Here is a 25,183-nt window from a genome sequence, read left to right on the forward strand (position 1 = left end):
GCGCTTATACTCTTAGATTGTTCAGAAGAATTATGCTGCCATCTTTAACACATACTATTACAGTAAGATTTAATCTATAAGGTATTTATTATGATGGGAAAGCAGAGTAGGAGGAAAAAGCCGAGTGTTGTTCTGTGGCATGAAAGCCTATTCAAGGAGCTGATTCTAGAAGGTATAGAGCATTGATGTCAGTGGATACGGGTACTTAGCACCTTGTAGGATCAGATCATTAATGAGGTAAATTATGAATAATTGCTTTGTTGTGACATCACATTTTTGTTCAACTGAAAATTGAACTTTGTGAATATTTTTTGTTCTCTGAATGTGTACTCGTAGAGTTCTTAATTTTTAGTTCTTCTTTGTGTAATTATCCACATGGATTCAACTCTTTGATATTGTGTGTCATGCACCCTGATTTCATTTGGCCAGTAGTGTCTGTTCAGGCTGTGCCTGCACCCTAGCTGTCCTTGTGTATCCCCACCCAAGGGCTATAAGGGGGAATGGGCCCTACTGACCCTCAGTTTCTTCTTATTGATCATGCCAGTGAGACCAAACTCCTGCAATGTTCCCCTGTTTTCTGTGTGCACTGTGCTACTGACTTTAGTTAGTAATCTTACTATTTAGGTGATTGTTAGTTAATTCATTCTTATAGTTAGTTAGATGTTGCCCATTGCGGGGGGGAAAAAAATCTAATCTTTTCTTCAGTAGGTTTCAACTTTGGTACAAAGTGCCTTGGTCCATGGAGCCTTGGTACCTACCACCTCCGTACCCCAGTGGACAGTCATCAGTCTGTTGTAATTGCACCCGACCTTTGGCCCACATGTCTCCAAGCCAGTTACATCTGGGCAGTATCCAGTCACTGTTCCCAATTCTGAGCCTCTAAGGCACGCTTCCGGGTGCAGACCTCCTGTATGGCCCCTTGGGATGTAGGACTCTGCAATCCAGCTGCCTTAGACCCTTAAACCAGTATTGTGACCCCCTGCCAAGCCTCCCCATTTGCTTATGCATGCTTCCCTCAGAGTCCATCTCAGTGGGCATTCTAATTTATAGTTTAACTCTTTTTGGATACCACATGGCAGGTAAAGCAAGGAACACAGGCTTTGCACAGGGGTTTCTAAAACCACAGTAACAAAGCATACAAGAGTTACTGGTGTTTAGACAGAACAACAAAAGCCTGTACACTCTCCCCCCAAGTCTGTGTTCACCCCTTCTGATGAGTCCTTAAGTCCAGTCTGTATGTCAAAAAGGTTGGCCCTTTCAGCTCTCTGAACCATGTATTTCTTCTGTTGTTTGGCTGCTGAGAGAGTGAGAAACTGAGCAAACCCTGCTCTTAAAGTTTCTGTCTCCTCTCTCATGTGACTCCCTGACCAGCTTCAAAGCCCCAGTTAGGTATTTAAAGTCCTAGTTTCCCCTGCAGGCAAAGGGGAAGAACCAGTTTCCTTTAGTTTGGCCACCCTATTTAGCAAACTCATGGTTCTGGCAATCACCTTGGCAACTCTTTTGTTAGTCACTTCATGGAGGTGACTGGCATAAAATAAGCTACCTTGGTCTATCCTTGCCATCTCTAGGCAATCACAGCTACACACTCAAAATGCAAATCATGTTCTTCAAAATGGTGGTGTCAAGGAATGGTCACAATTTGATATAGACATGTACAGACATATCAGTCCATCACACCAACCTCTTCCCCCCCCCAGAGACAAGACACTACATATAGAATGGTCCATCCCTTAGATGACATTTACTCCTCCTCATCCCCATCTAGAAACATCAGGGAGTTATCTTCCATTCACCTCCCTCTCCTTGGGTGGCACAATAGAATCAGGAAGAGACTGAAGAGGAAATTCCATAAGAGGTATCAGGAAAAGATCTAGGACTCATAGGGAACATCCCTTCTGATACCCCCCTCAGTACTCCTATTCCTCCCAACTACAGGCTGTCCATTGTATGTAACGATGACATTACAGCATCACATGTGTTCTTCTGACTGTATAGTCCAACCTGTGAGTAGCAAAGAGAGCAGATATGTGGAGCTCAGTCTACACCTTTACAAGACACTATTCTTTGGTAGAGTCGTCCAGTTCAGATCCTTGTTTCGGTAGGACTGTCCTGCTGTCATTGTTTGAGGACTCCTACAACCCGCCTTCAAGCAAACAGACAACTGCTTGTTAGTCACCAAGAGTGCTAGATGCTCACTTGAAGAAGAAAGAACGGTTGCATACCCTGCAATAACTGTGGTTCTTTGAGATGTGTTGCCCACATGGATTGCACAACCTGCCCTCCTTCCTTGCTCCTTTGGCGTTCTACTCCTCCAGGATCCTTTGTTGGTGAAGGAACTGAGGGATGATTGGATTCACTCCACCCTTTATGCTTTCAGGTAGGGGGTGGGCAAGGACAAGAGGTCAGACTAGATGATCTGGTGGTCGCTTTTGGCCTTAAACTCTATGATGCCTAAGATACAGGCAAGGCCCCAACAGAATCTGCTGGCCAAAAGAATCTGATCTCATGCGCATAGGGCACATATGCACCAAGCGTGGAATTGTGTGGACAACACATCTTGAAGAACAAAAGTTACTGTAAGTTAAATAGCCATTTTATTTTTTTATTAAACAAAAAGCCAGCTATGCTATAAAAAGGATAACTGGTGTGTGTGTATGTGTGTGTGTGTGTGTGTGTGTGTATATATATATATATACATATGTACATATATATATACATATATATACATATACATGTACATATACATGTACATATATATATATATATATATACATGTACATATGTATATATACATATATATATATATATACTCCTCAGGCTGTCAGCTTCAAAAGAAGCATCACTCTGCACCATAAAACATTTTACCCATGTTGTCTACTGCCGAATGAAACTTATCATGAATTCCTTTTCTATTCTGTATTATACAGCATTTCACTGTGTGACATTACTCTCTGACACTACATGATAGCACTAGCTGTCCTGTGACTATCAGGAAAAACGGCTCCAGTAATGGTGCATCCCTGGCAGGCAGAGTTGTTCACCTATTTCATAAATATTTTTGTTAATTAATTTTGTTAAACAGATCTTTAGTAAAAACCAGTATATTTGCCAAAAATGGCAAGTATTAATTTAAAAGAGTTGTTAAAAGTTATGCTGATGGAAAGATGAGTGTTTGCAAAACATTTAAAATGGTTAAGAATTTTGAATTGTAACTTTTTGTCATGTGATGATATGGCAGTGAACAGAAACCAGAGATGTCAGAGGCAGCTGTGTTTGCAGAGAAATAATCCGTCAGAAGCTTGGATATGGATGAAAAGTTGCATTTCATGTAATTTAAGCAGTGCAAATGCTGGCCAACTTGCAGAAGGTCCTTACTTGCTCATCCAGTCAGACATACTGGATGATGGAGAACTTGTGTATTTAAATTCATCTGCCTTTTTAGTTAGAAAATATTTTGGCATTTGTGCCACAGGAAAAGAATGATCTTTGTACGCAAGTTTTAGGATGGCTATTTTTTTGAACTTGTGCTGAATTTCATAGATTTTTTTTCAGCAGATTTTATTGTTTCCATTTTTTTAAAAAGTGTTATTCTGTCTGCCTCCATTTATTACCCATTTCTTTATTACTTATTATTTGTGTTGTTGTAGTGTGTAAAGGTTGGGGGTCCATTGTGCTAAGCACTGTACAAGCAGGATACAAATAGTCCTTGCCTGAAGAGCTTACAATTTAAAAGACAAGGCAGAGAAAAGATATAGTTAAGCAATAATATTATTTACATTCTTATAATTAAATATTTAACTGTTTATCTCCCCCAAAGACATGAGCATCCTTTCTTCCTTGAAGTGTTCTGCTAAGCCCTCCAGTAGTTTCTGGTGCACTGGGATGCAGTTCTGTAGAAGGCACTCAAATTTGCATCTTTTTGATATGAAAAGATTTAGGCTTCTTTAAAAAACGATGATGAAAGTGAGAGAGTCTGCGTGGGATTTTGTTGAATAATGGCTGAACTGCTACATATGTTTCGTATTTATAAACAAAGGCAGACATCTCTCTGTCTTCATGACAACAAAAGCAGCCACCTCACATACCAGTGAGAAAAGGGATAGAATTCTGTAGAAACAAGTTAGAAAACATACATGGTGATAATGTGCAGCTTTCTATATCTGTTTTTCAGTTTATATGGCATCTGTTTAATACTCTAGGTGCTATAAACCAGCAAATATAGAAATATAAGTGTATGTGTATGCATATATATTAATGCAAAGGTTAAAGACACTGTCAATTTTTTTAAATGACAAAACATAATTTTCTGATAGAGCACCCTTTAATTAATACATCCTGATTTTTTAAAATTCTTTAGTATTTTTAATAAATATTTTTCTTCTCTCCTGTGGATGCTTGAATATTTTCAGTAAGGGAGAAACTGACTTATATGGGGAAATGATGACGCTAATTGTACACAAAGTACTATCAGATGGACAGAGTAAACAAACTGGAAAAACAGAGATATTTTTGTCCCGCTTCTGTTAGTTATCGTAATCTTAGGTGTTTAGCTATAGTATGCACACAGTTTTCAGACAGAAATGTGATTTTTGAAGTTTTGTCCTTAAAAAACCAAACAGAACTTGCTCATATCTGCTTAGTATTCACTCAAAATAAAACGCACAGATAACGATATTAGGAACCATAATTTAGGTTCCCTATCCTTCACCCATCAATCCAACATTTAGGATGATCATATAGACTCTTGATTCAGCAAGACATTTAAACACATGCTTAATTTGAACTTTAACCATTCGTTTCAACACCACTAGTCAAATGCTCTGCACTGTTAGCAACACTGCTGGTCCCACTGGCTAAAAGAGGAGGATTCTGCAGTTGGATTTGTGACCCATGCAGGTAAAACCTTACTGCAGCAGAAACAGTTCAGTTAAACCAAAACTTGAGGTTGCTAAGTACAGATGGAGCTCAAGACCGAAGATCTCAGTGAAAACTGAAAGGAAGCAGAGATCTCGAGACATCAAATGCTGATGACCATATTTCTAACAAGAGTAGGCACATAGAATGTATGAACTTTGTGTAGTAAGGGAAAGCTGGCACAAGTTACACAAAATATGAAAACAATACCATGTTTCATTGCACTGACACATACTTGGTGTCAGTGCAATGAGAAGGGCAGGGAGTGACAAGATGTTGTCTGATGGTGCTACAGTCTTATACTCAGGAGAAGGAATGCACAAAAGAAGTGTAGGAATTATGCAGGATAACATTCCAGCGAAGACCCTGCTGGCTTGAGAACCAATGAATGGCAGAATAACAGCCAGTCTGCAAACAAGACATATCAAGTGTACAGTAATCCAAGTGTATGCACCAACAAATTCAGCAGGCGACCCTGAAATGGATACGTTCTTTGAGCAGGTACAGCAAATTTTGGATAATGTGCCTAACCATGATATCATAGGCAAAGAAGTGGAAGGCATCCATGCTGATAATAGCAAACCGCTTTTGATTCTCTGTGGCACAAACCCTCTAAAGATAGGAGTCAGTCTCTTCCAGTATAAGAGGATTCACAAGCTCACATGGAGATCAGCAAAGAATGCAACTGTTAACCAGATACACACACATGGTCTATCTCAAGGATGAGCATCATCTTTGAGGAGTGTCCCTACCCAGATGTTGGCTTGGATGATTATCTTTTAGTGGCCGCGTTACAATGTAAACTTAAAAAGATCGTAAAGACAGACAAAAAGAGTGTTACAGCAATAGCAAAGTTCAAGGACAACAAAATACAGATCAGATTGCTTTTAGCAACAGTTACAGTATTTTACAGGCTCAGGAAAGTCTGGAAGATAGATGGTCAAATTTGAAGACCGTAGTTGAGACAGCTGGACCTCCAAAAGGTGTAGAAGAAAGATGCATGGATTACATCTGGAACACGGGCAGCAGTTAACAAGCAGAAAGTTCTGAAGGCAAAAAAGGACAGAGCAAGACACAGGCAGAGCTTTTACGGGCAGGTGCAAGATGTAGAGAAAAAGTCAAAAAATAAAGAAGAGAAGCAGGCAAGACAGAAATGCCTGGGTTCAGGAGAAGTCTGCAGAGGCACAAGATGTACCACTGAGAGAGACTTCAAAGAACTCTACAGAATAGTGAAAGACCTCTTAGGAAGAACCAGTTCAAGACGGGTGATGCCCATCGGGGACGCTTATGGACAGATGTTGGAAACACATGAAGAACAAGCCAGCTGAAGGAAAATACCATTTCCATTCCATATTAAACTGTGTAGAGCCACAGTCATACACAGCTTCCAGAGGAATGCCTATGTTAAGTTAGAAATAGAAGAGGGACCAATAAATAACACCCAATGAAATTAAAGCAGCCATCGAAGGCCTCAAACAGGGGAAAACTTCTGAAGTTGACAGAATTCAAGCAGAGGTACGGTGACAAGAGGATATAGAATGCGCTGTCATTACCTGGAAAGACGTACCATGACTAGCGAGCGCACATAATCAGTGCAGGAACTGGACTGGCCAATATGCCAGCAGCACAGGAGGGTCTAAAGTTTAAGTCGCATGCTTAAATACCTTCCTGAATGGCACAATAATGCTAATATAAAATAACTTGATAAGCAGTTTTTATTTCCTGTTGTTTTGCATTAAGAATCCAAAATGCAAAAGGCTGTTCTGATGACTAAATATACAAAGCTTGTAAGGTTGATAAATTAAGATTTGTGTTGGTTATTCTAGTTACGTTCTGCCTACTGAGGTTTGCTCTATTGCCTTATTTTATTCCTTTCATATTTCACTTGTAATGAGCAAATACAGAATGTTGAACATTGGGGAAATATCCTCGTGTCTTTTCACTGCATTTACATTATAATGTAAAATGCTTCTTATAAACAGCATATAATACTGTAAGAGAGGTTTGTTTTCACAGTCTCAGTACACGGATACCTTCTTATAAAAGGTGTATTTCCTTGAGGTAGTAGTTTTGTGTATGTGCAAAAAAAATCTTGAATTTGTCGGTTTTAGTTTTTGATGTACATAAGAGTTTTTTTCATGGGTTGTTTCTTTTGAATAGCTTTTATTTGGGATTGTAATGTGTGTATTAATAATACCAATGCTTTTTACTTAAGACTCTATTTGAGGACTAAAAGTGCTCTACGAACATTATCTAAGCCCAACAACATTCCTATGAGGAGGCAGATATCATTGTACTCATTTTACAGATTAATAAACTGAGGAACAGATTGGTTGACTGGCTTACCCAATAGGTTTTACTTGAAAGTCATTTATTTTGAGACAGCTTTCCACTGCAGTAGTGGTTTTAAAATCCCTGTATACAAGTGGGCAGGCAAGTAAACATTCTGAAATAAATGATCTGACATCCACTTTTTCCCCAAAAGGCAGACTGGAGAGATTAAGGAATACAGTTGTTTGTCTGATTAACTTTGGACTTTACTGATGTATTAAGGCTGTGATTGGATTTTTTTTTTTTGAAAGATACAGAATAATTAATAACAAGATAGCAGTATCTGTAGTGGTGTTGTTTGTTTCCACCAAGACCTTGCCGTTCAGTATTACATTCCTGAAAGCATACCAGTTTTGTTGTCGTTCTACCACTTGGTTCTGGCTAGAATTTAGACGGGTTTTGCTGTTTTAAGTAGCTAACTGTGAAATTTGATCTTTGTCTATCTTGAAATGCCTGTAATGTATTGCTCTTTTATTTGTTAGGAGAAGTGGACATTGGGGGAGCTGCTTGCAGTTCTTGACTGTTTCTTTCTCTGTAAAGAACACTTTTTTTAAATTCAGTTTGGTGAGAGTTTGTTCTTTTGGCTATTAGAGGAGGGATAAAAAATATCTCTACTTTTGAGAGAGAGAGACTTTGAGTCATAGAGGAATTCTGCTGTACATTGCTGCTTTGCTTGTTCCAAACATTGCATCAAAACAGTAATAAAAAACTAGAAATGTCAGACATTACTTGTAAAATCTTATTTGTCAAACAGAATTGATTATATAAACTGTTTAGCATTCTCTTCTTTAATCTTTCACTGTAAATTTCTGTGATCTGTAATTTCAGTGTATCTACTTATAGGTAGGGCTACGATTTTGTCACGGAATTCACAGAATCCATGACTTCCAGAGACCTCCATGACTTGAGCCTGCAGCGCCTGAGAGCTGCAGGGTCCCCCCATTGCCTGTGGAGGATGGGAACTGTGGGACCCCGAGAACCCAGCTGCTGCGGACGGGGGAGGGAGTGCCCCAGGAGCTTCCAGCTGCTGTGGGCAGTGAGGGTGCTTCGGGTGGTGGGGGAGCCCTGCAGCTCCCGGCTGCTGGGGAGCTCAGAGCCACCACGGGCGGCCGGGGCGGCCGGGAGCTCGGGGCCGCCGCAGGTGGCTGGGGTGCCCCGCAGCTCCTGGGCTGCTGCGCGCAGAGGGGATGCCCCGCAGCTCCCAGCTGGGCCCCAAGGGGTGGTGTGGGAACCCCTGCAGCTTCCCATTTTGTCATGCATACTTTTAGTAAAAGTCATGGATAGGTCACCGGCTTCTGTGAATTTTTCTTTATTGCCCATGACCTGTCTGTGATTTTTACTAAAAATATGCGTAACAAAATCTTGGCCTTACTTATAGGCCTTAAAACTGCTTGCATTAAAATCAGGTTCTTAGTCTGGCCATATGTGTATCCAAACTAAAAAAAAGTCTGTGCTCCACTACCTGTTTGTTTTTTTTTATCACGAGATATGTGTACAATCCAGTGGGTGAATAGTTTCCTTGACACACACTTACAGAATTCCCACTACATCGATGGGAATGAAACATTGAAGGGGAAGTATATGTCACAGTGCATTGTTATATATGTATTTGATTTGTCCAATTTATCACAAAGAATAAGTATCAGAAAAGAACTGTAAACCTTCCTTCTGGTAGAGTCCACGTGCAGCTAGAACTCTCATGAAAGTAGGTGCTGCTACTGACAAGGAGGGACCTGATTCAGTTCCTCGCCTTTGTTGCTTTCACTAGCGGAACTTCATCCTGGCCAGAAGTAAAGTTGTGCTCCCAAAGCAATGCCTCATAGTGTGAATTCCCTGGGAACACAGAAGGGTCTGTCTGGTTCAGGGAAGTGCATTTTGCAGGGTGACTCTAACTTTATGGCTGTTGATTTGAGTTATAGAGTAGCTAAGCTAATATCTGAATTTCAGCTTTTTCCTACAGTGTTTAATAAGTGTCTCACTAAGGTGAATAATGTAATGCTAAATCAGTGCTCCAACCCTCTGAGTAAACAGACACGTGATGAAATCATTTATATTAGCAATATTTGTAATCTCATATATTGAGACAGCTTGTTTTGCTTCATATAAATTGTAGAGTGAAAGATAAGCAAAAAGAAACATTACTATTTGGAGTTGAGCAAATGTTAATGTTATTACGAAACAGATTGTTATATTCTTTCAACAATGTACAGTACTTGTTTGATATGGTCCAGGTTTTAACTGAGTTGTCTGTTATAAAATGTGCAATTTAAAAGCTTGACTTGGAAATTAGCTCACTTAGGTATCATAAATAATTATATTAGATTCTTAAAATCATGCTCTTGCATTGTCTGTGAATTGAGACTGTTTAATCTGCTGAAACTGTCACACATTAATGCAAAAAATTAGTAATATTTTACCATAGCACAGATCAAATTATATATTTTCTCTCTCATTGCTTTTACTCTTTAAATTTACACCAAATTCTGCTGAAATAGTAATAGAAATATTTTTGCTCCAAATCTTGGATCATAGAATACAGATGTCATACGAGATGTAATATGCTCAACTGGACTAAATTTTTACTAAACCATTTTCTGCTACTTTTTTTTTATTTTATTTTATTTATTTATTTATTTATTTAATTACAATAATCAACATTTGTTTTTATTTGATTACAGGCTGAAGTTTTTATACTGCAAATTAAGACATTTGTCTCTGTTAGAGTTGGGTGAATATTGCAAACAACAGATTCACTTTAACAGAATTCAAAATCCTTTTTATTTTCTTTAACCTCCATGAGTAATTTGCCCATTCCAAGTTTCTGTAAAATGTTCCTTGTGTGTGAGATATTTGGGCAGATTCACTACTATCATGAGTGGGCAAACTCCACTGTGGAATACTCCACCTTTATTACACAGTTTTTTGAGTCCACAGTAAAATAATCTAAAACAGTGGCTCACAAACTTTATTGGTTAACATATTGCTTTCTTAAAAAAATTGTGAACTGAAATGATGGAACATTAAGCTCATATACCACAATTAGGGAACCCCTGATCTAATCTGTAATCATGTACTTTCCTAAAGGTCAAAATTGCTATTTATGGGAATGTAGCAGAATAAAATTTTATCATGAGTATCTATCAGGTCACAATATTTTTGTGGCTTTTAATTGACATTTAATCAGAAATTTTTTTTTCCTGAAAAACATAAGACTCACCTCCATCTTTGGAGAGACCTCTTAGCTGAGTGGGAGGATATGAATCCCTTTCACCAAGGAGTATGATCTCTGGCATTCCCAGATTGATTTTATAATCTGAGGGAACTAAAAGGACTCTGGAGACTTATTATGTTTATTTGCTCTATTCCTTTGTTAGATGTGCTCTGTCAAATTTTCCTTCTTATAAATCTTTGCACATTTTTTTTCAAATCATCCCATCACTATTTGTCTTTCATGAACTATAATGTTTTGTCCATTCAGTTAGTCTTTATACTTTGTCTGGTTTTGTCATTTATTTTTTGCTTTTTTTTTTTCCTTTTAGTTTCTTTATATTAGTCACCTGCACTGAATTTTTCATTGTTTTATTATATAAAATTGTGTAATTTAAATCCGATGACTCATGTTTTATTTTTGTTATAATTCGGTCTAGCATAATCTAGTTGAAACTACAGTAGAACCTCAGAGTTACAAACACTAGAGTTACAAACTGACCAGTCAGCCACACACCTCATTTGGAACCGGAAGTATACAATCAGGCAGCAGCAGAAACCAATAAATAAATAAATAAAGTAAATAAATAAATAAAGCAAATACAGTACAGTACTGTGTTAAATGTAAACTATTAAAAACATAAAGGGAAAGCAGAATTTTTCTACTGCATAATAAAGTTTCAAAACTGTATTAAGTCAATGTTCAGTTGTAAAGCTTTGAAAGAGCAACGTATTTTGTTCAGAGTTATGAACATTTCACAGTTACGAACAACCTCCATTCCGATGGTGTTCGTAACTCTTGAGGTTCTACTGTATTGAAAACTGAGTACAGTAAGAACTGTTTTAAGTGAATATGCAAGAGACAAGCCAAAACTGAACATTTAATAGAGGCCATCTTATTCAGTTTGCACACTACATAATTTTTTTTAAAAATGAACTGTAATAAATGGCAGAGATGAGTGAGAGAAAGGAAGCCTGGGTGCAGCTAAATCCACACTAAAGGTTGCCTCACAAGTGTAACCCATATCTTCAGTCTCTGCGTTAAGCTTTCCTGAGGGTTGCTAATAACATTTTGTATCTATCTATCTCTATCTATCTATCTAGTTTATATATATTTATTTTTGCTGGTCACTTGAATTGCTCCTAATGACATGGTTTATTGTAATTAAACTAGAAAGAGTGTGAGAAGGAATGAAATAATATGATCAACCTATTTGGGTTGATTTATTGTTTTTTTTTTTCTCAAAGACTGTTCAGGTGACCACAGAAGAACACACGTGCATATGATAGATTTCTGGGATAACTGTCCAAATTACAATTACTGGAAATGTTTGTTTTTCATTCTTTTATTCTTCAAACCTGTTCATCGTTACCTGCAGTACTTATGTTTTGGAGAAGTAAAATGAGTTTACTTCCTTTGACCCAGCTATGGCTGCATCTGAATTCTGTATCCTCTGACATTGCACTACTAGGGTTGCCAGGTGTCCGGTTTTCGACCGGAACGCCTGGTCGAAAAGGGACCCTGGCGGCTTCAGTCAGCACTGCTGACAGGGCTGTTTAAAGTCCGGTTGGCGGTGCAGCAGGGCTAAGGCAGGCTCCCTGCCTGCTTTGGCTCCACATGGGTCCTGGAAGCAGCGACCTGTCTCCCCTCCGGCTGCTACACATAAGGGCATCCAGGGGGCTCTGCACACTGCCCCCACCCCAACCACCGGCTCCGCAGCTCCCATTGACCGGGTACCGCTCTGCGGACTTAGTCACTTAAAAAAAAGCTGCTTTCATTAGTTATAACCATAACAGTATACTTTTCAGATATGTATGAGAATTTTAAATTGGCACAAGAATCAACTCTATGACGTCTGAGGACTTGTCATCCAAACTCAACATGAATCCTACATACTATGAAACACTGGGTAATGGAGTAGTACAGTTGTGGGATCCAAGTAAGTCCTGGAAGCCATTTTGATAAAAGCATCTTTAGTAATATATGCACTTGTATGTAAGGGTATTTGGTGTGTGTGTGTGTTGTTCAACATAAGCACCTTACAAGTAAATTTTTACTTGTAAATATTATGCAAACAAACTTTTAGATCAACTTCTTATAAGGTATTATTACCTTCCCATCATCACTCTGATGTGGCTTGGCAATCCTGAAGCCCGGCTCAAATTTCAGATTCAAAAGTATGTAAGTTTTCAATTCTTTATCTAAATCCAATGGATTGTTTGTGTGCCTATGCAATTCTTTCTTGAGGTGACCTTTTTAAGAATCTTTAACTCCAATTTGTCAGCTGTTTCTATAAATTGCTTTTGGTGACTAATAACTGGTGACCCTCATAGTTCCAGATATGGATTTATATAAGCTTCTTAGCTGGCAATTTTTCTCTCCCTCTTCCCTGCCCTCCACAAAAAATTACATTTGACTAGTATAGATATCTTTAAATGCTCTTTTCTTGACTCCTTGCTTGGAAATGACGTCTGTCTATCTAATCAGCTGCTGCTAATTGTCAGCAATGGCTTTTTCAGTTTTGGCTTTTTTGAACTATTCTAAAATCCTAGATGATGTTGTTATTAGTTGTGTAAATTATAGATGTCTTTTTCCTTCTCCCATAAATCTTGTGAATTACGTTATAGTCAGATCTCTTCACTTCAGTGGTCCTGGCAGGCATTAGAGGTTTTTGCTGTGTACGGTATTACTTTGCTGGGGAATCTCTGAGATAGAATTATTTTCTTAAGGTGAATCCTTTGCCTGGTCATCCTGAGATTTGCCTTTGACTTCCTTTGTTCTCTTCCCTTTGGTGGTGACTGCAACATTCATCTTGTAGGCTCTACTGTGTTTGCTAACTTCCTCTGTATCATTAAACTGTACAGACATTTCTGATGTATACTGTGTTGTGTTGCTTCATCACTTGTGTTATTGCATCCCTACTATATTCCCTGAGAAGCCTTAAAAGGGACAGAGGTCCAAAATGTTAGAATATTCAATTTTATTTGTGTAAGGCAACTGCAAATTCTTATGTAACTTTATAGGAGTCTAAGACCCCCCCAGAATATTTTTTTGTTTTTAATAAGTAATCGGAGTTACATTCAGTGTCTTATGTATGGTTCGATTTGACTCTATTTGGAAAGATGGGGTGACATTCATACAGGTGCAGAGAACTGGCGCAAGGCCCTTGAACACTTAAGTTCTGCATGGAATTGCTCGCTTGCTGGCTAGGCAGCTGCACAAAGGAGCTTGTGTTCCCAGTGCATGCAAAGAAAAAAGATAGGCCAGTATGCAAGGCTACATTGAACACGAGCTAGAGGAGGGACTGCAAATCTGAGATTTTGTGTGGATCCAGTAACCCAGACAACAGGCACAGGAATTGCTGTTGCCCTGCTCCAACCAAAAACTGGAATATCAACCTGGTCGTCTTTTGGAGTGGATTTTACTCAAATTTGTACACATGAAGTGGATTTTACCCAGAGGACTTGATTCTACCCCAGTTGATTTCAGTTGTTCATGGAGTCCATAGCTAATAAATTATGAGGTGGTGTGTGTTAAGAGCCTTATCGGCTTGAGTTGGGGATGGCTACATTATTCTAGAATGGTAACGCCTCTTGTGACTTTTGCAAAAAGAAAAGGAGTACTTGTGGCACCTTAGAGACTAATGAATTTATTTGAGCATAAGCTTTCGTGAGCTACAGCTCACTTCATTGGATGCATTTAGTGGAAAATACAGTGGGGAGATTTATATACACAGAGAACATGAAACAATGGGTGTTACCATACACACTGTAAGGAGAATGATCACTTAAGATGAGCTAATACCAGCAGGAGAGCGGGGGCGGGGGAACCTTTTTGTAGTGATAATCAAGGTGGGCCATTTCCAGCAGTTTTGTGGATCATTTCAAATTAGCTGCTAAATCTTCATATTTAATCATGCTGTCATGTATTTCATAGATGTCACATATTTTACAGAAAAACAATTTTAAAAATGTTTTAGAGTTTAGAAAGTTTTTAATTGGTACATTTTTTCATATTCCTCCACCCAATAAAGCCAGGTTGCCTTACTTAGCAGTCTTGCTGTATAGACCACAGAGGGAGAGAGAAATTATAACTAATACGTCCTATTAGTGGGGGAGGGGGGCAGGGGGAAAATAAGGAAATGCTTCTCTAGTAGGTTTTTTCTTGTTGCATTTGTTTGTTTTTAAATGGAGTTTGTTTGAAACTGCTGGGAGGTTTGGAATATGGGAAGTAGCCTCTGCAATGATTTGCTGTTTGTGTTACTGTGGTCTGGTCCAGGCATCCATTGGGCCTGGGCCATCGGTTCCTGCCATGACCTGCCCCATGAAAAGTCTGTTGGATGAGGTGGTGATACATGCCAAGTGGGTTTATGAAGAAAATGTTCTACAGCAGTATTTGTTTATTATACAAAAGATGGTATATAAGACCCTTGGATTTGATTTAATAGCAGAACAGCATATGATGAAAGTGAAAGCAGGATGATTATAGTTGTGACAAAGAGGACATTTTCTGTAATATTTTTATGAAGACTATGTATGCCTCAGTTTCCCTCTGTAGTTTGCATTGCATCCAGTGGACACAAGTGTTAACACTGCTCTTGAAGCAGCATAGAAAACACATATGTCTCACTTTGCTGTCTGGATGGAATGAATTTGTCATTGAGAAACTGGTTGAAACCGAGCTAGAGCAATAAAGGGTTTAGAGAGGCAATGGAAGCCCTGAGGACTGAATGATCTATGCTCCATATGGGGAGGCTCCAGCAGGTGGAGTTGTGAACTTGGCATGGTCCTGCCTGGAGACAAAGAACTTGTGACCAGCAGAGGATAGAGTGGGCTTCTGAAAGAGGCTGGCTGCTCTCACCTACGACTGATAAAGAGGTCCGAGTGGATAGACTCCTCTGCAGCTTGGCTGGTTAATTGTGCTGGCTTGGCCATACGGACTGCGTTTTAGCTTTCATTTCTTTATGCTATCCTAAGGACTTCCATTGCTGTGTTTCAGTTGTCAAATAAACCATACTCTGTTTTGAAAACGCTGCTTAGTGTCATTTCAGATGCTTGCTGCGGTGCATTAGTCCCTGAAGAGTGCACAGTTCTCTGACCAGGAGTGTATCTCAGTGTGGACTGCAGGGGAGGATTTATAGCATACAACAGTAGTGGTGAAGCCAGAGGCTCGGTTTCGGAGGTAGTAAGGTTGTATGGCCTATCCTGAGACCCCTTGTGGATCTGGCACACTACAGGGTTTCCTCCAAGAGACTGTTTAAAAACTGTAGCATCGATCCTGTGGATCCATGATGGTAATGAAATATGACAGTTATGGCAGCTGCACTCTTTTGATGGCCACTCTTTGTGACCAAGTGGCTGGAAAAGTACTGCCTTGTGGGAATTGGCTGCTGGAGTTTGGGTCATTTGATTCCCCCTTGTTGATTCAGCAGCATAACCAATAGGTGCTTGATTTCAAGCATGTGAGTGGCCCTGTTGACTTCAGTGGGACTGTTCACATAGTCAAAATCATGCTTAATTAGGGCTAGGATCATCAAGGGGAGGGTAGGACAGACATAGTAAAACTGGAACATGTTCACTTCAGTTTAAACCAAAACAATATCTTTGGAAGTGATATTTGCTTTATGCTTTGGAAGACTTCACTGATATATTATTTTTAAAAAGCTGATAAAGTAGTTGTGTTGGCAGAAGGGAACTAGTGGATGGAGTCAGTTGAGACCATCAGAGATTCATGATAAAGGCACTGCTATGCAGTTTATCACTTGGTTTAACACAGAGATATCACTTCTGTGTTTTTTAATGTACGTTGTTTAATTCTGAGCTGTGATGTTGCAGCAGTGAGTCAAAAGGATCTGCGCCACTGTGCATGTCCATATTTAATGAGCCCCACAGACTTCTATTTTTTTGTTAGGCCATGTCAGGAGACGGGGTCTGTGGGGTGCTGGGGGGGGGGGGGTTAAACAGGGACTCATAAGGGCTAGTGGGGGAGGACAGACTGGGGTAGGGGCTGAATGGGAGTGGAGGCACAGGGCCACTGGGGGAGGGAGATGCAGACACACAGGGGGAGGTGGGGCAGAGCTACATAGGGACAGGGGAGTGGCTGGGTGAGGGCACAGAGACACATGGGATCAGGAGCAGATGTACCTGACTGAATGGGAGAGGCTAGGGGTCATCCAGGGTCTGCATGGGGGAAGCTCCCTAACAATCCCTCCCTGCTCTCCCCCCCCCTGCAAAAAAAAGACAAAAACTCCTGTTCCATACTTTCCCACCCAAACCCAACAGCCCTCCAAGTTCACACCCAGGCTCCTGCTCAGCAATTTACTTCCCTCCGTTATCCCTGACTCCCCTTTTGCACTGCTTCTGAGGGGTGTGGGAAATACGGTTCTGTATTGGAGTTTAAATGAATTATTACTCAGAGTTCTGTATTTATATGCCTAGTAAGGAATCTATTTGTTAAAAAAAAAATTCCTAAATCTTTTTTGTTGTCTGTATTGTTACAGACAGACTTGCTGACAGGTATTTTGAAATAAATGACCAAAAATAATTGAAATTGGTGTGATTCTAGTGTGTTATTTTGACAAATGAAATATGCAGAATTTTAAAATATTGTGCGCAGAACTTTTAATTTTTTGTGCAGAATTCCACCAGGAGTAGAAGGTGAACAGTGGATGAGTTAGTCAATAAATATACTTGTACCTAATTTACGTAGGTATTGTTTAAAGCTGAATGGAAATGTTGGTGTGCTTGAGTTGGAATTCTGAGAGTTTACATTTGGGTTAAAATTTTTACGTATAATGTGAAAATGGGACAAAAAGTGTAACTTTAAAAGTAGTTTCTGGTTAAAGAAAATATAAATATTATAAAACAAATCATATGACTGTTTATTTTTTCTATTTAAGAAAATGTTATATTATGACTCAGACATGATATTTCCCATCAGATTTAGTGGTTTAGGAACACACTCCATGTACATGCCAATTTCTTTATGCCCAAATCTGACATGGTTATGCAGGAGGTACAGTTTTTTCTTCTTCCCTTTTTTCTGTAGCACTTAGGGGTGGCTCCCCGGAAATCCTATGTCCTGTTGCTGAGAAAAGAACTGGGCTTATTATTCATCATTGTTAAATTTATTCCCAATTCCCTTATGATAGTTTGTGTTCTTACCCTTCAAATACCCCCTTCCCCACCTCCGCTCTGGGCCACTTTCATGAGAGCATTCTCAAACAAGAAGTGGTGTGTCTCTTACAGAGAGGAGAGAGAGATTAGGTTTCTCTTCAGTAGCAAGAGAGGGGTTTTAGTTGACATATTTCCTAGTCCCCAAACAGAAAGGCAGTTAGAGACCCATTCTTAACCTCTGTCATCTCAACCAGTATATTCACAAACTCAAGCTTCACATGGTCATGGTGGCATCTATTATAATTCCATCCCTGAAAAAGGACACTTGGTTTACGGCTCTCAACATGGATGCCTGTTTTCACATGGACATTTACCTCACTCTCTGACACTTTCTCAGATTCATAGTTGGTCCCGACCACTTTCAGCATAGAGTACTCCCTTTTGGCATTGCTGCCACCCACAGGGTCTTTACTAAGGTGTTCTCTGTTGCAGTAGCCTATAGCAGATGATGTGGTTTTACCATCTTCCTCTACCTCGATGATTGGCTCCATGTTGCCAGGTCCATCACAGCAAGGGCTTACATGCCGAGAGACAGGTGTCAGGCTATGAATGTTGTCATAGACCAGATCATAACCAACACCAGAGTGCCTGTCATGACCCCTCTCTCTTCATGCGCTTACATCACACCTTTTGGAAGACTCCACCTTCATTGCCTACAAGTGTGACTTTAAACTATGTACTCACCAAACTGACAGTCCATGAGCACCATAGCTACTGTTCCCTCCCAAATGATATTGTCCCATCAGGTTTGCATTGGCATTGGCATTCCATTCCATTCCTCGCTTCCTCACCAGACAGGACAGTTGTTTCCAATACATCTCTCTTGGGTTGTGGAGCTCACATAGACAACTGTACAGTGCATGGCATCTGGACATCTCGAGAGTCCAGAATGCACATCAATGTTCTGGAGCTACAAGCAGTTCAAAGAGCTTGCGTAACCTTTTTCCTGTTCCTCATAATGTCAGACAATATTATGACTGTCTCTTACATCAACAAACAAGGAGGCGAGAGATATGCCCCCCATGTGTTCAGAAGCAATCAGCCTGTGCAACTGGTGTGTCAGCAATCAGTTTACCCTGTTGGCAGTGTACCTCCCAAGAAACCAGAATGTGCTAGTGAACTCTCTCAGCGGACTCTTTGATCACGACTGGGAGCTTCTCACCTCTGTGGTAAATACTTTAGCTCTAAGAGGGACTCCCTGTTTGCTTGGAGGCCAACAGGTCCCTGGTGGAAGTGTAACATATACTGTTCCAGAGGAGCCCTGGGTTACCACTGGAAGGGTGATGCTCTACTCCTCTCGTGGTCAGATCATCTGAACAATGCCTTCTCTCCACTACCACTTCTGCCTCAAGTTTTGTGCAAGATTTGGCAGGACAATGCACAACTTATTCTCATTGTCCCCCACTGGCGCAGACAGTTTTGGTTTCCGAAGCTCCTATGCATGTTGCCTCAGGCACCAATCATTATTTCTACGTTTCCTGATCTCCAGACTCAGGGAACAGCAAGATTAGACATCTCAAGCCATGTCTGCTTCATCTCAGCGCCTGGTTTTTGGATGGGCACCATCCTTTGAGCAATCATATTCTGAAGCGGTACAAAACATCCTTTCTAATAGCAGGAAGGATTCCACTAGGAAATGATATCTAGTCAAGTGGAAGTGTTTCACTGTCTGGGCACTTCAGACTTATTTCTCCAGAAGCCACAGATACTCCTTTCATTCTGCACTATATTCTTTCCCTGAAGACAGCAGGTTTGTCTCTCAGTTCCTTAGCAGTCAGTACATACCATTCACCTTCACGGGGCTACTCAATCTTCACACCCCTTCTGACCAGCAGATTCTGGAAATGCCTAATCAGAACCTTTCCTCCTACAAAAAAGCCTACTCCTCAACGAGACTTGAACCTTGTTCTCTCAGTACGCACTAAGCCCCCTTTTGCACCATTAGGTTCTTCTCCAGGGCTCTCCTATCCATGAAGGTTGCATTCCTGGTAGCCATCACCTCAGCCAAGTGGATTGGTGAGGTTGGGGCGTTGATGGTAAATTCTTCTTACACTGTATTCTATACGGAAAAGGTTTAATTAGCTTTACATTCTAAATTCACCCCTAAAATAGTTTGAGTTTTGTCTGAACCAGTCTATCCACTTGCCTGTGTTCTTCCCAAAACTTCATGCATCCTCAGAAGTAAGGAGGCTCTATTCCCTCAGTGTTTGAACCTTTTACCTGCAGAGAATGAAAACAATCAGGAAACCTCCTAGACCAGGGGTTCTCAAACTTCATTGCACTGTGACCACCTTCTGACAACAAAAATTACTACACGACCTCAGGAGGGTGGACTGAAGCCTGAACCCCCCGCCCTGAGCAGGGGCAGGGGGTGGAGGCTTGCAACCTGAGCCCCGCCACTCAGGACTCAAGCCCTCAGGCGTGGGCTTCAGCCCTGGGCAGTGGGGCTCAGGTGTCAGCTTCAGCCTCAGGCCCCAGCAACTCTAACACCAGCTCTGGTGACCCCATTAAAACGGAGTCCTGACCCACTTTGGGGTCCCGACCCACCGTTTTTGGGAACCGCTGCTGGCCTAGACTATTTTGTCAACATAGCGGAAAGGGTGAGGGGTCAGGCTATATCCTCTCACAGAATCTCAAAATAAATCTTGGGCTGTATTTTGTTCTGCTATCAGCTGTTTAATCTTCCCCCTCTTCATGGGGTAAGAGCTCATTCTGCATGAGTGCAAGCAACGTATATGGCGTTGCTTTGAGGTGCCTCTACTGCTGTTTGTAAGGTAGTTACGTGGAGCTCAGTGCACACATTTGCTAGATAGTGTGCCTTGATACAGGACTCCTCTGCTAATGCATCTTTTGGAACAGCAGTCCTTTGTTTGGCTCTGCCATCTACAGCCTTGTACCTTCCTCCTATTTGAGTAGTACTTGTCAGTTACCCACAGTGGACTACATAGAGGGACCAACACTTGAAGAAGAGAAAGTTACTTCCCTTATAGTAACTGTAGTTCTTTGAGATGTGTGGTCCGTATCTGTATTCCACTATCCACCATCCTTCCCCTTTGCTTTGGATCTTCTCTGATTCACAGTAGAGAAGAACTGGAGAGGTGGTTGGTCCACCCCACCCTTATTCTCCTTGTTCAGAGGCACGAGGTAAGCCATGTGCAGACCAATGGACACAGATTTCAAAATGCTCCAGCTCCAGGTGTATGGAGCATATGCATACCCACAGTGGAATATAGATAAGGATTATAGATTTCAAAGAACCTCCAGTACTATAAGTTTCAGAGTAGCAGCCATGTTAGTCTGTATTCGCAAAAAGAAAAGGAGTTCTAGTGGCACCTTAGAGACTAACCAATTTATTTGAGACTAAATTGGTTAGTCTCTAAGGTGCCACTAGAACTCCTTTTCTTTTTGTCAGTACTATAAGGTGAGTAGCTTTCTTTTATTAGGTGCTAAGTGCATGACCTTGCACTTGTACTAGTTCATCCCACTTCTGTCACTCCAATGTTCAATGTCATCCAGAGCTTCCTCACTGATATGTGAAAGTCTGTTTACACTAGAGTTTTGTAGTCAGGCCCATCTCTCTTCTCAGGCCTCTGCCCAAGAGGGTAATTGTTGGAATGATTTATAGTTTAGTGGTGGATGACAGTCTTCAGTGTTGACATTACTCAACAAATTATGTATCTTATTTTTAAATATTATTGCAACACCCAGCACCTGTTTTTATCTATCGGAGGAGGATTAAAGAATTAATTTTCAATGGTACTTTCCAGCATATACCCCTGTTTCACATTTGGATGTCAGTGCAGAAGTGAAATCCTAAACTGATTTTAAGGGATTTTTCCCCTGCATCATATGTGATTTTTGAGTTTCCTAAAAATTCCCTTTTTCCCCCCCCCCACTCCCAGTTTCAAAAATTGGCTAGAAACAAACAGTATTCTGATATACAGTATGTCTGCTGCTTCTAATGGGCACTGTGAAAAATTAAATGAAATAAAGTAAAATATATAGTACAGTAACGTACAAAATACTTCCAAATGCTTTCAGAGAGTGAAGAAAAGCCGTTTAATATGGCTGATTTTGTTTTCTGTTCCTGTGTTTCAGCGGATCATTTTCAATTACACATGTGCACTAACATGGTTTCATTGCAGTTAAAGATAAAAAGTGAAATGGAGAACAAATTAAAACCATACATTTCAAAGGCCATTCCTTGTTTTTCCAATCCTCATTTTGAAGGTGATGGCCTTTGTTATTTCACCTTCTTATAAAGCATAGTTATTTTAACATGATGCCATGTGTTTTTCAGATGTGGAAGAATGCAGAATGTTTTTATTGAATGTTAAAAGTCAAGTAACAGTCATGTAAACTCCTAAATGCTTGTGTCTAAATGTGGCAACTAGAGATATGAGGATAGTACATGTTTCCTGTATATGATTGCAGAAGGCTAAGCTGGCTTTTCTGTTGTCCCATCTTTCAGTAATAATACAATGTAATTTACAGTGATAATTTGGTGTATAGAAGGTATATGGCTGCATAGGTGCTAAGCACTTACTTTGTAGTCATTTTAGAATGATGCAGAATAGTTATATTTAAATGGATCGCTGATCCCTTTATTTTATATTTATGTTCCTTTATTCAATATTTCATACTCAGGAAGAGGATAATTAGACACTATGAGTGAAGGAGGCTCAGGTAATATAGTGCCCACTTACGTCTGGATCTCCATGGCATCCACATAGCACTATGCGTGCATTCACAGACTGATGAAGTTTTGATCTGATTATTCGGCTTTGTGAGACTCAATCAGAATGTTAATTTTATTGTAACAGATTTTTCTCAGAAATGTTGCATGAATGAACAGAAAGCTTACTTAAATTTAAGACTTGTAAATTTATTAGGGGGAATCATTTTGTATGTATAGTTGAGATTATGTTTTCCAATGTGCATTATGTTGCATTTATCAACATTGGATTTCATCTGCCATTTTCTTACCCAGTCACCCAGTTTTATGAGATCCCTTTCTAACTCTTGACAGTCAGTTTTGGACTTACCTATCTTGAGTGATTTTGTATCATCTGCAGATTTTGCCACTTCACTGTTCACCCCCTTTTCCAGATAATTTATGAATAAGTTGAACAGCACAGGTCCCAATACAGATTCTTAGGGGCATCCTCTCTCCATTGCGAAAACTGACTGTTTATTCTTACCCTTTGTTTCCTATCATTTAACCAGTTACTGATCAATGACAGGATCTTTCCTTTTATTCCATGACTACCTACTTTGCTTAAGAGCTTTTGGTGTGGGACCTTTTCAAAGGTTTTTTGAAAGTCCAAATGTACTATCAACTGGATCATCCTTAACCACATGCTTGCTGACTCCTTCAAAGAACTCTAATAGATTGGGGAGGCATGATTTCCCTTTACAAAAGCCATGTTGACTCTTCCCCAACATATCATGTTCATCTATGTGTCTGATCATTCTGTTCTTATAAACAAATGGAGTAAGCCAATATACTTCTCCTGTTTCTTGTTTTGTCACGTCTTGCTGTGTGACATGAGGTTAGCCTTCTGCCTCTCTGTTTCCCTATCTGTACAATGGAGATAATGATAGTTACCCTCCCTAGTAAAGTACTTGAAGATTTACAGGTGACAAGCACTACATAGATATTAAGTATTATTATAATAAAATCATTATTCTTTAAAGGGAGATAACAGTATTAACATACCCTTCTCCTTCAGTGTTTCAAAATTTTATTAAAACTGAAAATTTACACTTTCAGATTACCTTGGAACAATACACTTTGGAGTGATCACGGATAAACAAATTGCAAAGGAGATCTCGTTGACGCGCTCGGGAAGCGTGTACCTTCATAGACATGTCAACACTTCGCTTGTGAGTACTATTATTATTACTTAACAATATTTATATTTCAGTAGCAACCAAAGGCCAACTAGGTTGGACCCATTGTGCTAGGCACTACATAAACATAGAGTAGATGACAGTGCTTCAAAGAGCTTTCATAAAGCTATTATGTGTTAGAATGCAGTGTATTTAAGAACTGACATTTCCATAGTGTAGTTTCTATTGTCCTTCTGTGGAAGATAAAAATAAGTAATTGTATTTGGTTTTTGTTAGTTTTAAATAGTGGATGCTACTGTGTTTGTACAGTGTTTTTAAGAGTAACATACCACTCAGTTTCATTCCTGATGCTGGCCTGACACTTCATAGCAGAAATAAGAATGTCCATACTGGATCAGACCAATGGTCCATCTAGTCCAGTATCCTGTTTTCCGATAGTAGCCAGTGCCTGCCAGATGCTTCAGGGGGAATGAACGGAAGAGGGCAATTTATTGAGTGATCTATCCCCTGTTGTCCAGTCCCAGCTCCTGGCAATTGGAGTTTTAGAGACACCCAGAGCATGGGATTGTGTCCCTCACCATCTTGGTTAATAGCCATTGATGCACCTATTCTCCATAAATTAACCTAATTCTTTTTTTACCCCAGTTATACTTTTGGCCTTCACAACACCCCTGGCAATGAGTTCCACACATTGACTGTGCAGTGTGTGAAAAAGCACTTCTTTATGTTTGTTTTAAACCTGCAGCCTATTAATTTCTTTGAGTGACCCCTGGTGCTTGTGTTATGTGAAACAACACATCCCTATTCATTTTCAAACCATTCATGATTTTATAGACCTCTGTCATATCCCTCCTTAGTCGTCTCTTGTCTAAACTGAATAGTCCCAGTCATTTTAATTTCTTCTCATATGTGGAAGCCATTCCAAATCCCGTAATCATTTTTATTACCCTTCTCTGTAGCTTTTCCAGATAATATATAAGATAATATATCTTTTTTGAGATGGGGTGCCCAGAACTGCAGGCACTTTTCAGGGTGTGAGCATTCCATGGATTTATGTAGTGGCATTAGCATATTTTCTGCCTTATTATCTTCCCTAACTTCGTTAGCATTTTTAACTGCCACTGCATACTGAGCAGATGTTTTCAGAGAACTGTCCACAATGATTCCAAGATCTTTCTTGAGTGATAACAGCTAATTTAGACCCCCGGACACACTTGGATCCTGGCCAGGGAAATCCCCAATACAGTGGCCTCCACAGCCCACTGCCCCTCTGAGCATATGCCAAGGTGTGGAACCGCCAACGGTAAACGTAAGGAGAGATCCCATCATGAGAGCAAGAAACACTCTCATGGGCACAAGAGCAGATTCCCACAGCAAATTGATCATGAGGGACATGTTCTCGCCCCATGCCGTGCCAGGTTGGGTGAGATATTGTGCACGGGTCCAATGGAACCAGTGCTAAAGATCCCCCTGCTGGAGGATAAGGCTAAGAAGAATCGGGATCTGTTGATATCGCTGGTCACCTTGGTACTGGGACTATTAGAATGTCTATCTGTGAGTGCAGGTTCAGATACTCAGATGGTGGCGCCTTGACACCATATGGACAGACCAGGCCTGACCATGGGAACAGCTCCCTCCAGAGTTTCCATGGGAACCCAATGGACTCTGGGATGTATGGAGACTTTCTTGTCTCCAGAGGTGT

General features: G+C 40.2%; 1 protein-coding gene across 3 annotated transcripts in view; it reads left to right on the forward strand.

Annotated features, from left to right (window-relative positions):
• TXNDC11 (thioredoxin domain containing 11) overlaps positions 1 to 25,183 on the forward strand; it is a 98,779-nt gene that overhangs the window by 29,383 nt on the left and 44,213 nt on the right. For all 3 annotated transcript variants that reach the window (XM_074965444.1, XM_074965443.1, XM_074965445.1), the window contains one exon: positions 23,402 to 23,514. In XM_074965444.1, coding sequence (XP_074821545.1) covers positions 23,402 to 23,514 — 113 coding nt within the window. The remainder of the gene's footprint in view (positions 1 to 23,401; positions 23,515 to 25,183) is intronic.

The sequence above is a fragment of the Natator depressus genome, chromosome 10 (genome assembly GCF_965152275.1).
Source record: "Natator depressus isolate rNatDep1 chromosome 10, rNatDep2.hap1, whole genome shotgun sequence".
Classification (NCBI taxonomy): Eukaryota; Metazoa; Chordata; order Testudines; family Cheloniidae; genus Natator; species Natator depressus.